The 15,514-nt window shown below is 37.9% G+C and overlaps 1 protein-coding gene across 7 annotated transcripts in view; it reads right to left on the bottom strand.

The window, feature by feature from the left end:
- Positions 1-15,514, bottom strand: part of LOC307174847 (uncharacterized protein) — a 615,960-nt gene that overhangs the window by 368,141 nt on the left and 232,305 nt on the right. For all 7 annotated transcript variants that reach the window (XR_013824176.1, XR_013824177.1, XR_013824178.1 and 4 more), the window contains one exon: positions 1,155-1,268. Coding sequence is in view for 1 of the 7 variants with exons in the window: in XM_079899304.1 (XP_079755430.1) it covers positions 1,155-1,268 (114 nt within the window). In the remaining 6 variants the exon portion in view is untranslated. The remainder of the gene's footprint in view (positions 1-1,154; positions 1,269-15,514) is intronic.

Genomic DNA, 15,514 nt, shown 5'->3' with positions numbered 1-15,514 from the left:
TAGGTATGTATTTATTGTCATTTTAAACCTTGTTTTCCAGTTGATTTTGTATTTCTTTGTTTATTTCTTTTTCTTTTTCCTTTTGCGCTTTGATGGTTTTCTTTTGTATTATGCTTGAGTTCTCTTCTTTTTGGTTTTTGTGCATCTATTGTATGTCTTTGAATCATGGTTACCCTGGTTTTCAAGTGTGTTCACTCCTTACTATATCTACTTGCTTTAGACTGGCAGTTATATAAGCTTAAATGCATTCTAACAAAAGAATCTACATTTTCTTACTCTCCTTCTCCACATTTTATGATTCTGATGTCTTATTTTACATCTTCACGGTTAGTCTTTTGCTTTTCATTGTGGTTAAAATCACTTTCATAAACATTTTTTGATTTTTAAAATCTATGTACTGGCTTGTTTTTTGATCTCCTATCCTTTTGTGTATTTGCTTATCCTATTGTGATTTTCTCTTTCCTAGAGCTTCTTGCTTCTCCTTTCACAGCTCCCTCCCAGGGACACAGGTCCTATCCAGGTTCCTTTTTGTTCTTCCTTTTGTCCTACCCAGTTATGTAGTGATCTTGCTTGCAGCTTTGGTTGTATGAGATCTTCTGGCAGCGTTCAGTGTATATTCAGCGATCTTTATGTTCCACATGTGGATGTATTTTTGATGTATTTGTAGGAAGAGGTGAGCTCCATGTCCTCCTATTCCACCATCTTGATCACCACCCACTAATGCCTTTAAACAAGGCAGAGTATCTGACTTGAAACAAATTATTATTGAAAGATAAAAATAAGTGCCTAATTCATGCTTTCACTGATTATTTCTTAACTTCTGGAGACATTAGCTGCATTAAGTCTATAGCTCTGACACTGTAAGTTCCTGGAGACAATAAATGTGATGCTCTGGACACATGGCATCAAATGCCTCATTCCCACACGTGCTTGGGGTAGAATTCTATGCCTAAAAGAGTGTGATTTCAGGGCTAATAAGCTGACCCTAAATCTCTCATTTGTCCTTTCATGAGGACATCTATTGAAAATATAATGCACAGGTTTTCATTCAAAAAATGAAATATGAAATACCAGTATGAAATACTAGTATTTCTTTCTGGAGTTAAATCATTCAAATCTTTCCCATTTATTTACACGTCAAGCTCTTCACTTACATGTCAAGCTCTTGTTTCTCTCTAACATCCAGTTCCAAGGTCTTCCCCTTCTTCAGCCCTTTCTGAACTGTGCCATGGAGTATGTGGCTCTCTTCTTGCTGCCCCCATAGGATTCTGCAAATAAAATAATGCTTATTTTTTAATATGATTTATCTTTTTACATGATGTTCTTCCTTTATTAAGCTATAGGCTTATCAAGGACCCAATGTATGCTGTCCTTATCATCTCTGCAGCCAAAATGATGCCTGGTGTATACAGGCATACCTCAGAGATATTGCCGATTCATTTCCAGACAACCCTCATAAAGTGAATACCACCATAAAATGAGAACATGAATTTTTTGGTTTTCCAGTGCATATAAAAGATATATTTACACTATACTGTAGTTTATTAAGTGTGCAATAACATTATGTCTAAGGAAACAATGTATATACCTTAATTAAAAACTACTTTATTGCTAAAAATTGCCAAAACAATTACAATAGTAACATCAAAGATATCACAAATCACCATAATAAATATGATAATGAGAAAGTTTGAAACTTTGCATGAATTAACAAAATATGATACAGAGACATGAAGTAAGCAAATGGTATTGGAAAAAGGGCACCAACAGGCTTGCTCAACTCAGGGTTGCCAAAGACCTTCAATTTGTAGAAAATGCAGTATCTGCGGTACACAATAAAGCAAAGCACAATAAAATGAGGTATGCCTGTACTAAGGTCTCATAAAAGTCTGTTATCTGGTGAATATATAATGGAGGATGTAATTGATCACTCTCTCTGTGCCTAGCACTGGGCTAAGCATTTTCTTTGCATGATTTCATTGGCTCTTCTCTCAACACTATAGGTATTGTCATTCCCATTTGGTCAAAAAGGAAATCAGGTCCAAGGGGGTTAGTAACTAGCTTGCTTGAGCCTGCACAAATAGCAGTTAAAGGATAATCAAACCAAGATTGTCTGCTACCAAGTTTTTTCCACCACAGCAGTGAACAGTGGGCATGTTTGATGAGAGTCTTCAATGGAATTACCTCGTGATCATGCTATTTTGCTTCCATGGAACAGAAGGGAGCAGTGTAAGAGACAAATTATATGGATTGAGTTAAATGAGTATAATCTGTGATAATCTGGTATAAACAAAAACCTCCCCAGGGGTACAACTACATGTATCCAAATGTTATATATTAAATAAATTTAAAATTATGCTGTCTGGATCAAGGAGAGTGAATATTTCAAGGAATGTTCATCATCTCTCTTTTTTCCGCATTGTATGCAACACCCTTTCTTTGGCTAACTTTATTCCTTAATCTCTCTCCCTACTCCAACGAGACACTGACTTTAGAGCAGAGAGCGTTGTTTCACACTAAACTGCAACCTCCCAAACATACCATAGTGACCAACAGAGAGCAACAGCTCAGGATATATTTTGATGGGAAAGATGCATTGACCAGCAAATGCAGGCACAACAACAGTGGATTTATCTACGTGTCATGTTTGGTCCATAGTGCAACGGTCAATCCTGAGCTTAAACTAGATGATCTCTGAAACACCTTTTTACCACATTTTCACTTTTGCCTTTTCTTGAGCACCTGCATCTAGAGACAGCACTCTGTGCATCATCTCTGATTCTCACAACAGCCTTATAAGACATATTTCTATGGTCATCTGCCTCTGGCTCAGAGGCAGAAACTAATTTAGGTAAGGTTTTCCGAAGTGTAAACAGTGCAGCAAGGACTTCAACCAAAGTCCCTGTAACTCCAGAGCTTATATACTGTCCACTAAGCCCACAGCTCCTTGTGAACCTACGTGGAAAACAGTTACACACTGATAAGGAAAGGAATGAAAATCTTTGCTACTATAATGTTAGCAAATTACCAAAGAAACAGTTGTTATTATGTTGGGTATTTGAGGGTTATATTCTCCTGACAGAGACTGTGAATGGGAGTGGAAAGCCTCAGACAGTGAAAAGGAGGTTGGGAGAGGAACCACATGTGAGACCCAGGGCCTGTTATGTTTTCGTGGGTTTTTTTGTTTTTTTTTTGGGTTTTTTTTGCCATGCCACATGGCTTGCTGGATTAGTTCCCTGACCAGGGATCGAACCCAGGCTCCCTACAGTGGAAGTGTGGAGTCCTAACAATTGGACCACCATGGAATCCCCCCTTTTTTTTTTTTTTCAGGGCCTATTGTTTTGAATTGACAACAAAGTTGATTGCTGCTCTTAACAATCTGAGCATAATTTGAGTTGTTTTACGAGTTAAAAAAAAAAAAAAGTCTTGCAAGTCACAAAATTTCCTTTAATTCTAGTGATGCCATGTCAACCTGGTCCATGGAGACAGTTCAAAGGAAACCAAATTTTGGCCACGTTCTATGAGACATACATCTCATACACAAATATGCATTTAAAGCTATGGAGGAAAATACACATTTTATAGCAAGGTGATCTGCCAACAACAAATTAAAAAGTTTAAAGTCACAAAATTTTAAGCAAAATGATTAGTCCGCTTATATAAAAGTTTGTTGCTAAGCAACCACATCAATGGAATATTTCAATTATGATTTGAAGTTCTCGGGCTCCCCTTAGCAGTAACAAAAATAGACATTCCATGGCTAATGAAATCATCTTCTCATAAAATATGGAAACCTGAGACTAATTTTCTGAAACAATGTGTCCTGAAAACATGGCAACATATTAATATTAAAACATAGAGTGAGAGCCTGGTGATTATAATCTGTTATTTTCCACTGCACATGGACATTTTTCCACTAAAAATGAGCTCTTGGGTAGTCTGCTATGTTCTTTAACCCTCAGTAAAATAATTGGATATCTATTTCCTTTTTGAAATCATAACTATAGTCATTAAGCAGGTGAGTGATGAGGCAGTTATACCACCCCCAGAGCTTCATATTTCTCTTTAGAGTATTATTTCTTCATCTTTTGGTTTTAAGATCCACACTTTTTGTATGAAATAAGAATGAATTAGGATGCCTTGCTATTAATTATGTTATAAACTGTGAAGGCATTTTAACATTTGAATTGTTGTGTGTTTCCTTCTTCCTGTCCCCCCAGTTGGAATCTGGTCATTATTAAAATGAAATAGTAGAGGCGGGGCTTAGCAAAGCTATGTGAGGTTGTCCAGTGCTTTCCAACTTCCACCGGTCTGACTATACCCGAAACAATCCTTAGCAAATGACTGATGGCTCCCTCCTTAACAATTGCCCGTAAAAATGGATAACATATCATCTTCCTATAACCAGTGTAGTGTCAGAAACTAATATTTTATTTATATTAAAAAATGAAAAGTAATGTTGTATATTTCTCTGCCTGGGATTCTCTAGGAATAGATCTTGGAACAAAGGTTCCAGTGCAGGTAGTTAATATTGGATGTGGTCCTACCAAGCACAGGTAGAAGACTGGAGGAGGGAGACAGAGAACGCAAGGGAGTCTATGAAGGTACATTATCAAACAAACCACCACTCTGGGTAACTTGAACTTAATTCTGCTGGAAAGCTCTGGGAAATGCGGGTAGAACACATGCCTTAGAGGTATCCCACAGAGGAGCCAAGAGTTGGGCTGTTTGTGGTAGGAGCAAAATATCTAATTCCCTGGGACTTCTAGCAAGTCACATGTGCAGCCAAACTGATGCAAATTGTAGCAATTGGAATTCTGGCCAGTGAGCAATGAAATAGTGAGGCATCATGAGTACTAGGTGGAATTAATGCTTCTGAAAACATCTACCAGCCAATAGCCAAGGGGAATTGGAGAATAATTACATGACTTTTCTTGCCATCACGTGGGATTAACCCTAAGGCATATGCTATAATGACGTTTACGATTCAGAGCTCCACATGCCCACAGCAATAACCTCTCTGATGTTACCCTTCTGTGCTTCTTTCTCTTCCTTGTCTCACTTACTCTCTCCCAGAATCACATCCCAAATAGTCCTTGCATTCACATCCTCACCTCAAGGTCTGCTGAGGGGGAAAATCAACCTAAGATACCAGAAAATTATTGTAGTTTGTGACCAGGATTTTTGCCAAGTAACAATCATTTTGCAGCAAAGACAGTTAATAACAAGCAAGATTCATTCCCATTACCAGCATAAAGGGAAAATTTATCTCTTCCTATATTTTCTTTCCCAAAATGCTCTACCAGATCAGTCATTTTACTTCTTCACTGTGTAACCCTTTTTGCACAAAATACCCAAATTTGACTTTGGACGAGAGCATATAAAGTCATTTTCTTGGCATCTCCAAAAAGATGACTCTACCGGACTCAGAACCTATCAGTAGTATAGTAATTATTTCACCTGAGCTTGTCCACAAGACCCACACCAAGTGCTAAGAGGTCTCTTTCTTACTACAATTCCATCATTTACACTGCAGCCAAGTCAGTGTTCTAGTGCATAGCTGTAACAATATCACTCCCAAGTTCAGAAACATTGATGGTACCACGGTTCCTAGGGAATTATGTAAAATAGCCTTGACTTGAAATTCAAAGCCTTCCAAAATTAAACTCCACCTTACCTCTAATCAGAACTAACTTTCCAACAGCAAGTTCCCAGCTAGACTTAGAGCTTTTGGGAAGGTGCTATAAGTGGGTGTTAGGGTAACCAACCATTCCAGTTTGCCTGAAACTGACTGTATCCGTTTTAGCACTGAAAGTTCCATGTCCTGGGAAACCCTTTAGACCCAAGCAAACTTGGACAGTTGTTTACCCTAGGTGTGACGGTGTACACTGTTAAGGTGTAGTTATTTTTCATAGTACTAAGGAAATATCTATGCTAAAATAAGTTAACTACCCTATCTTGAATGATATGCAGTTGAAAGAAGAAATTTTACATGCCAAAATACAGTGCAAGTGGAGAGAAAGTATATAAAGTATGTTATAAAAGCAGTATGGTCCCTTATTAATCATCAAAATCAGAATCTTGGGACCTTATCTATTTCCCCCATATTCTCTAACTACTTCTACCTAGTAAACTACCTTCACTCCTAATAACACTCAAACCCCCTATATTCTGGAGCTTCAACCATTTGTTCATGCTATTTCCCCCACCACCTGCAATGCCCACACACCTCTCATCAACTTCCATCAAATGGAATCCATCCTCCAAGACTCACTCGAATGCTGCCACCTCTATGAAGTCATTCCTGATTCCCTGCCTCCACTTCTGGATTCGGTTTTCTCTTCATTTTAAAAAAATATTTATTTATCTATTTATTGTTTATCTATTTATTGATATTTAAATAGATAAATATTTATTTATCTGTTTATTGATCCCACCATGCAGCAGGTGGGATCTTAGTTTCCACTGCCAGGATCGAACCCGTGACCCCAGCAGGGAAAGCATGGCGCCTTAACCACTGTACTGCCAGGGAAGTCCCTGGTTTTCTCTTCATTTAAGCCTCTACCCCGTCTTTCTTGCCTTTTTCACAGCACTTAGAGAAATTTCATTATTTTAAATGTATGCAGAGCTGGACAATCACATTTTAGTATATCATCACTCATTCTTCACAACTTCTCTGTGAGGCCCCTGTACAAAGCAGGGATTCTTATCTCTATCAGACACCTGAGCAAGCTGAGGCAGATGGACGATTAGGTCAGCTATCCGAGTTTAGATCTTGTGAGTGGTTGAACTAGAATTCCAGCCTGAGCCTCTGATTTGAGATCTAGATATTGTTCCTTATATTTATATCCTTAAGCAACCCACTAGGTTTCAAATTATTTGAGGGTATCATTCGATGATGCATATTAGTCATTACTGCATTTTTGTAAAAACATTTAAGTAGAACCTTTAATCCTGACATTCAAATTCCTCCCTTAGGTAAACTTTATTTGCTGGGACTTATTTCTGCAAATACATGTTTTTCCAGGATAGTCCTCATTTGGATTTCTTGTAATTAAGTACCATATCTATTCTTTAATATGTCCCCTAGGCCAAGGGTACAGTTTTAAGAGCTCCTGTGAGGCACAGTTATCATTATAAAGCTAATCACTCCCCTCTTGATTACCTACAGTGATTCATCATTTTTCTCAATGCAGTGTCCTCAAATTGTGATCTGTAAAGCATCTGCAACAGAACCTTCCAGATGCCTTGTTATAAATGTCGATCCCTGTACGCTATCTCAGATTTACTGATTCAGAAAACCAGGATGCGGGCTTCCCTGGTGGCGCAGTGGTTGAGAGTCCGCCTGCCGATGCAGGAGAGACGGGTTCGTGCCCTGGTCCGGGAGGATCCCACATGCCACGGAGCGGCTGGGCCTGTGACCATGGCCGCTAAGCCTGCGCGTCCGGAGCCTGTGCTCCGCAACGGGAGAGGCCACAACAGTGAGAGGCCTGCGTACCGCAAAAAAAAAAAGAAAACCAGGATGTGTGGTTCAGAAATGATGATCCTTGTGGTTAAAGTTTAAACTGAACAGAAAGATTAAAGTTTACCTCCTAAGCCTGGCATGCAAAGTCCTCTTAAATATAGAGATATTACATTACTTTCTACTGGAAACTTCTACTCTTGCCTTCCTTTCACCTTATACATTCTGGCTGTAGTCTCCACCATGCCAATGACATGCTTTCTAGTCTTCCACACCATTCCAATCCTACTCATTTTTGTAGGCCTAATGCACATCTCAGGTCCACTGATGTCACCTCTCCCTCCTCTGAGTCATTACCATTGTTGCTGCTGTTGTCGTGACTGCTTTGGTTGAGGCAACATGCATCAAGCACTTACCAGATGCCAGGCATTCTACTAAGTGCCTTATACGCACTATCTCTTTAAACCCTCAAAAAAAAAAAAAAAATCCTTATGGGGTAGGTTCTACTATTATCTCCACTACTGAGATGTTGAAACTGAAATCAAAGAGGCTTAATGACTTGCCTGAGAGTCATTAAACCTCTGTGAGGGGCAACATCGGGACATAGACTTGTGGTCTCTGATACCAAAGTCCACACCTTTAGGGATGCACTGTGTGCATAAAGCAATAAAGCACACCAAACTATTCTTGCCAGAAATGATAAAATCTAAATGAGGCGAATTCCTCAAACTGTCCTAGTGGTTTGTCCTACCTTGATTTAGAGGGAGAAAGGGTCAGGAGCAGGCAAATGGTTTATTTTACTTCCAATAACGGAATGGTCCACTCTACAAACAAAAATGCAGTAATACTAAAGGTACTGAATACGTACTTGATTAGTCAAGAAACAACAACAATGTAATAATAATAACAGTGATATATAACTACCATGTATGATAGCCACTATAGGCCAGGCACTCTGGTTAGCATCATTGTGCATTATCTAATTTCATTATTATAACAATCATAACAAGGAAGCACTATTATCACCATCCCATTCTACAGATGAGGAAACCCAGGCTCAGAGAGGTTAAATAGTCTGAACAAGGCCACTTGGCTAACTATGGTAAAGCAATTCATACCTTGGTGCGGTTGATTCCCAGTCTCAAGCTCATTATTTTCTGCTCCATTAAAGAAGTTTTCTCTTAAAGATTAATTTTGAACCAGTGATTAGAAATTATTTTTTAAAAATTTAAATACTAGAAAAATAAGCTCATTCAACTCATAAATGAAGACCAGACCACAAGACTTATCTGTGGATATTAAAAGAAGACTAGAATATAGGCTTGCCGGTCACATCCATGAATGTAAGTAGCTGTCACCTTGGTTTGGCACCTAAACACATGTATTTTCTTAAAAGCCAACTTCATCTGGCTATAGAACTAAATGAGATTGGCACTGGTCCAGAAAAATAACCTAAATTTCAGGTTTCTTTCAAAACAGTTGATAGTTGATATTTGCCTGTTAAAAATTATTTCCTCTAAATACCACAAAGCAGCTGTGCACACAAAATTTCCAGGTGGAAGAAAAGTTTCTCAAAGACTGGCTAACAAAATAGAAATTTCTTTCAGATAACGCAAGCATTCTGTTACTTTGGTTTTACCTTTAACATTCGTACCATAGAAGGAGAGTGGTGGGTAAAACTGGAAAACATTAAAAGACAGTGCTAATTTTACTTGATATTCCTTTGCAAAAGCTCTCTTCTGTCTCCTCCTCTGCTGTCCCTTCCCACCTTAAAGAGCAGGAGACCCCAGAGCAGACCCTCAACATCAAACATAAGTGATGGGGACCTCAAGGCCTTAGGAATTTGCTTAGCATGAAAAACTTCCTAGATATATCTTCCAGCAAAGTTAAGACACAATGCTATGGCTAGGCTACATCCATCACATCCTAAAACTCTCTTTTGGGAGAAGGTAGCAAACTTCTCACCTAGAAATTTAGCGTAAACATTTCCATTTCTATGGGAAGCCTAAAAAAAAAAAAAAACTCAGGTACCAAATGGTACGTAAAAATTTAAAAATGGTATGTAAAAATTATCCAGTATTCTAAAGTATTACACACACTGTATTATTCCTATCCTCACCTTGATAAAGCTTTTTATTACTGGATACATGAGGAAAGTTGTTTTGTGTGACTGATTAAAACTATATTTTCCCTGGCTAAGGAATTTTTTTTTTTTTGGCGGTACACGGGCCTCTCACTGCTGTGGCCTCTCCCGTTGCGGAGCACAGGCTCTGGACGCGCAGGCTCAGCGGCCATGGCTCACGGGCCCAGCCGCTCCGCGGCATGTGGGATCTTCCCGGACCGGGGCACGAACCCGTGTCCGCTGCATCGGCAGGCGGACTCTCAACCACTGCGCCACCAGGGAAGCCCCTGGCTAAGGAATTTTATAGGCTGTCTCCAGGTGGGATAACATCGTATTCGTTAATCCACTCATTTCAGGTGGAAGCTTCAAGTGGCACTTCCTAATTTTAATACACTTCATAAATTTGCTCTGCTCTCTAAACCTTCTGCCTCAAATGTGCTTGTTTCTTTCTCAACCTATTTTGCTTCTTCAATATACTTCTCCTGCCATTCCTCCCTCTGAATAATCTTTCTGCTGCCTGTCAAAGAACCACCCCTATCAGAGCACTCCCAAATAGGTCCTTTACTGGATTCATCTTTTCATACTCCATTTTTTTTTTTCCATTTTTTTTTACCCTCCTTTTCAGTGAAAGTATCCTACTCCATCTCATCTTTCTTCATTCTTTCTCTATGTGACATTACTTTTGTAAATGTATTTATTATTTTTAAAAATTTAGTAAAGATATGTCTTCAGGAATACATTGCATGAAAGATGTTAAACAATCAAATTTCACTTTTATTTTTCATTTTCAAAAAAATCAAAAGCTCAAGTATTCTGCACATAAAAGTTGCTGAGCTTTCAGGCAGCCTCTCAAGAGTCCTCCAGTATATGAGTCCACATAAGGGTGAGAAGGGGAGGTGGAAGCACACATATACCCCCAGAGGAAGATAATGACCTCAGGGTTCAGTTTCTGTGGAATGTTCAGGGACAGAGTGACTTATCTCTCTACATCCCCAAATTTCAACGTGGTGTTTGTTTTGGGGCAGAAAAGGAAAATTACATTTAATCCATGGTTAAGTTTCTCAAAGTTTTTAAAATTAAATGTGAGTTTAGAAGCCTTAGATAGAATTTATAAGTATGTAGACAAAGCCAAAATACTTTGGAAATAAAACTAACCAGTTTATTGTAAGCACAACTAATTATTTTCCATGTCGATATTGGCTTGGAATAGAGCTGCACTATTAAAAACCTTGGCTTGCCTTCTTTCATATTCCACCCATTGGCCTGTCCAGTGATTGATGGACTCTCAAAGGCCAACCATTGGCGTCACTGACATAGTTTCTAACTCTAGGTACTCATTAGAATTACCTGAAGAACTCTTAAAAATACCTATGCCCAGGCCTCACGCCAGACTAGTTAAATTAAAATCACTGGGGATATTAAATGGCCATGGGTGTTTTTTAAAATCCCCCCAGGGGGACTTCCCTGGTGGTCCAGTGATTAAGACTGTGCTTCCAATGCAGGGGGCACAGGTTCGATCCCTGGTCAGGGAACTAATACCCCATATGCTGCACGGTATGGCCAAAATTTTTTTTTATTTTATTCTTATTATTTTTTAATTTTTTTAACATCTTTATTGGAGTATAATTGCTTTACAATGGTGTGTTAGTTTCTGCTTTATAACAAAGTGAATCAATTATACATATACATATGTTTTCATATCTCTTCCCTCTTGCTTCTCCCTCCCTCCCACCCTCCCTATCCCACCCCTCTAGGTGGTCACAAAGCACCGAGTGATCTCCCGGTGCTATGCGGCTGCTTCCCACTAGCTATCTATTTTATGTTTGGTAGTATATATATGTCCATGCCACTCTCTCACTTTGTCACAGCTTACCCTTCCCCCTTCCCATATCCCTAAGTCCATTCTCTAGTAGGTCTGTGTCTTTATTTCCGTCTTACCCCTAGGTTCTTCATGACTTTATTTTTTTCTTAGATTCCATATATATGTGTTAGCATATGGTATTCGTTTTTCTCTTTCTGACTTACTTCACTCTGTATGACAGACTCTAGGTCCATCCACCTCACTACAAATAACTCAATTTTGTTTCTTTTTATGGCTGAGTAATATTCCATTGTATATATGTGCCACATCTTCTTTATCCATTCATCTGTTGATAGACACTTAGGTTACTTCCATGTCCTGGCTATTGTAAATAGAGCTGCAGTGAACATTTTGGTACATGACTCTTTTTGAATTATGGTTTTCTCAGGGTATATGCCCAGTAGTGGGATTGCTGGGTCATATGGTAGTTCTATTTGTAGTTTTTTAAGGAACCTCCATACTGTTCTCCATAGTGGCTGTATCAATTTACATTACCAACAACAGTGCAAGAGGGTTCCCTTTTCTCCACACTCTCTCCAGCATTTATTATTTCTAGATTTTTTGATGATGGCCATTCTGACCGGTGTGAGATGATATCTCATTGTAGTTTTGATTTGCATTTCTCTAATGATTAATGATGTTGAACATTCTTTCATGTGTTTGTTGGCAATCTGTATATCTTCTTTGGAGAAATGTCTATTTAGGTCTTCTGCCCGTTTTTGGATTGGGTTGTTTGTTTTTCTGATATTGAGCTGCATGAGCTGCTTGTAAATTTTGGAGATTAATCCTTTGTCAGTTGCTTCATTTGCAAATATTTTCTCCCATTCTGAGGGTTGTCTTTTGGTCTTGTTTATGGTTTCCTTTGCTGTGCAAAAGCTGCTAAATTTCATTAGATTCCATTTGATTATTTTTGTTTTTATTTCCATTTCTCTAGGAGGTGGGTCAAAAAGGATCTTGCTGTGATTTATGTCATAGAGTGTTCTGCCTATGTTTTCCTCTAAGAGTTTGATAGTGTCTGGCCTTACATTTAGGTCTTTCATCCATTTTGAGTTTATTTTTGTGTATGGTGTTAGGAAGTGATCTAATCTCATACTTTTACATGTACCTGTCCAGTTTTCCCAGCACCACTTATTGAAGAGGCTGCCTTTTCTCCACTGTATATCCTTGCCTCCTTTATCAAAGATAAGGTGACCATATGTGCGTGGGTTTATCTCTGGGCTTTCTATCCTGTTCTATCGATCTATATTTCTGTTTTTGTGCCAGTACCATACTGTCTTGATTACTGTAGCTTTGTAGTATAGTCTGAAGTCAGGGAGCCTGATTCCTCCAGCTCCATTTTTTGTTCTCAAGATTGCTTTGGCTATTCAGGGTCTTTTGTGTTTCCATACAAATTGTGAAATTTTTTGTTCTAGTTCTGTGAAAAATGCCAGTGGTAGTTTGATAGGGATTGCAGTGTTTCTGTAGATTGCTTTGGGTAGTAGAGTCATTTTCACAATGTTGATTCTTCCAATCCAAGAACATTGTATATCTCTCCATATATTTGTATCATCTTTAATTTCTTTCATCAGTGTCTTATAATTTTCTGCATACAGGTCTTTTGTCTCCTTAGGTAGGTTTATTCCTAGATACTTTATTCTTTTTCTTGCAAAAAATTTAAAAAATAAAATAAAATAAAGTAAAATTCCCCCCAGGGGATATACAAGTCAGCCGGAATTGAGCACTATTGCACTTAACAAAGGACATATCCATATGATCCATCTCCCATTGGCACACTGATTGAACATTTAGAAAATTAATTCTTTGAGCCTGGAAATTCAAGGGTAGAGATTCTCCATAAGCAAAACCCTCTGTACAGGAGAAAGAGTAGAGATGTTATTAGACTGCAGAAGACAAGCTTTAGGTAAACGGAGAAAGCACTTCAAGTCTAAAAAGCGACCTTGCATGAAAACTAACCACCCACCTGTATCTTCTGAGCAAAATATAAGCATTTATCTTTCAAAAGGGACTTACCTTATTTAAATTATATAGAATTAATTAGATGTTTTCAAATATAGTCAAATGGTAAAGACTAATAACAGTTTTAAAAATAGCAACAAATTATTGAGTATGCAATGTGATGGTCTACACGTTATTTTGTTAAATATTCAAAATAAATTATACATGATAGGTAATAGTTAAAGAAACAGAAAATCAGAGAAGTTCAGTAAATTACTTCAAATAACATGGATGAATATCTAGGTCTGTGTATCCAGAAAGATTGTCCACTTTTCCACACTTTGCCTACCTTGTAGACATTTTAACCTAGTTGGAGGAAGCACTGATTGAGAGGCTTTTCTAGACTTAACTGTGACAGGAAGGAAGAAAGGAAGAAAAGAAGTAAGGGAGAGAGGGATGGAGAGAGGGAGGAAGGAAGGAAGGAAGGGATGAAAAAAGAGAGAGAAGAGAAAACATAGGACAAAATATGAATATGAAAAAGGAAGTTATACAAAAAGAAAGCCTGAGAAAAGAATTTTATGCATGGTCAGCTGGCTAAGACTGGAATGAATTTAATTAAGTAGATGAGTTTTAATATCAAAGTAAGCTGGTGTAAAATTAGAATTCGATTTTCTCTCTCTGTTAAGAAGATGAAAGTCTGCTTTTTTTTTTACATATTTATTGAAGCATAATTGCTTTACAATGGTGTGTTAGTTTCTGCTTTATAACGAAGTGAATCAGCTATACATATACATATATCCCCATATCTCCTCCCTCTTGTGTCTCCCTCCCTCCCTCCTTATCCCACCCCTCTAGGTGGACACAAAGCACCAAGCTGATCTCTCTGTTCTATGAATCTGCTTCCCACTAGCTATCTATTTTACATTTGGTAGTGTATATATGTCCATGCGACTCTCTCACTTCATCCCAGCTTACCCTTACCCTTCCCTGTGTCCTCAAGTCCATTCTCTACGTCTGCATCTTTATTCCTGTCCTGCCCCTAGCTTCTTCAGAATCTTTTTTTTTTTTTTTTTAGATTCCATATATATGTTAGCATATGGTATTTCTTTTTCTCTTTCTGACTTACTTCACTCTGTATGACAGTCTCTAGGTCCATCCACCTCACTACAAATAACTCAATTTCCTTTCTTCTTATGGCTGATTAATATTCCATTGTCTATATGTGCCACATCTTCTTTATTCATTCATCTGTCGATGGACGCTTAGGTTGCTTCCATGTCCTGGCTATTGTAAATAGACCTGCAGTGAACATTGTGATACGTGACTCTTTTTGAATTATGGTTTTCTTAGGGTATATGCCTAAGAAAGATAGTGTGTGATTGCTGGATAACGAAATTATAAAAGGCTTTTCTTTACTTTCTAGTAGTCTGCCTAAAAAGCAGGGATTTTCTGTTTTTTTATTTATTTCTTTATACAGCAGGTTCTTATTAGTTATCCATTTTATACATATTAGTGTGTATATGTCAATCCCAATCTCCCAATTTATCATACCACCACCCCAGGATTTTATGTTTTATCAAAATAATCTCCTTTGTTGTTTTTATCAGGTCTTTGATTACTTAAACTGAATCTTTTCAATATTACAAGAGCTAAGTTTTTTTTAGCAACTATTTAACTTTCTGTATTTGCCTTATAAGTCTTTGTCACTTTGATTAAACGGATAACTAGGAACTGTTTCACAGTGACCTATGATCCTATTTGACCAGAGTTTAAAAACCTTTTGAAGTCTTTGACAAACTTTCCCAAATCAAATTCGAAATAAAGTTCTTTTGAACTCAAGCTAACTTTAGGATTTTCAGAGGGCCTCTGAAACATCTCAAAGAGAGGTATTAGATTAATTATCCTTCTTTGGCACGTTAACTTTCATGGGAAGTAATGTCAAATAAGTGACAATAAACCTTCTTGGGTTATATTGTTTGGATTATCAGGGAGCAAGATATTTTCCTGTACCCTTCTAGGTTCTTCTGGCTGGTCTAAGAATTATACTGACATGAGAGAGATTAACAGGAGGAAACCAAACAAAAGTTTAATAACATGTATATATGGAAGAGAACCAGGAAAATTGAGTAACTTG

Source organism: Stenella coeruleoalba (assembly GCF_951394435.1).
Source record: "Stenella coeruleoalba genome assembly, chromosome: 16".
NCBI classification, from domain to species: Eukaryota; Metazoa; Chordata; class Mammalia; order Artiodactyla; family Delphinidae; genus Stenella; species Stenella coeruleoalba.
The sequence above is the reverse complement of the archived record's forward strand: the minus strand, read 5'-3'. Positions and strand labels throughout refer to the sequence as shown.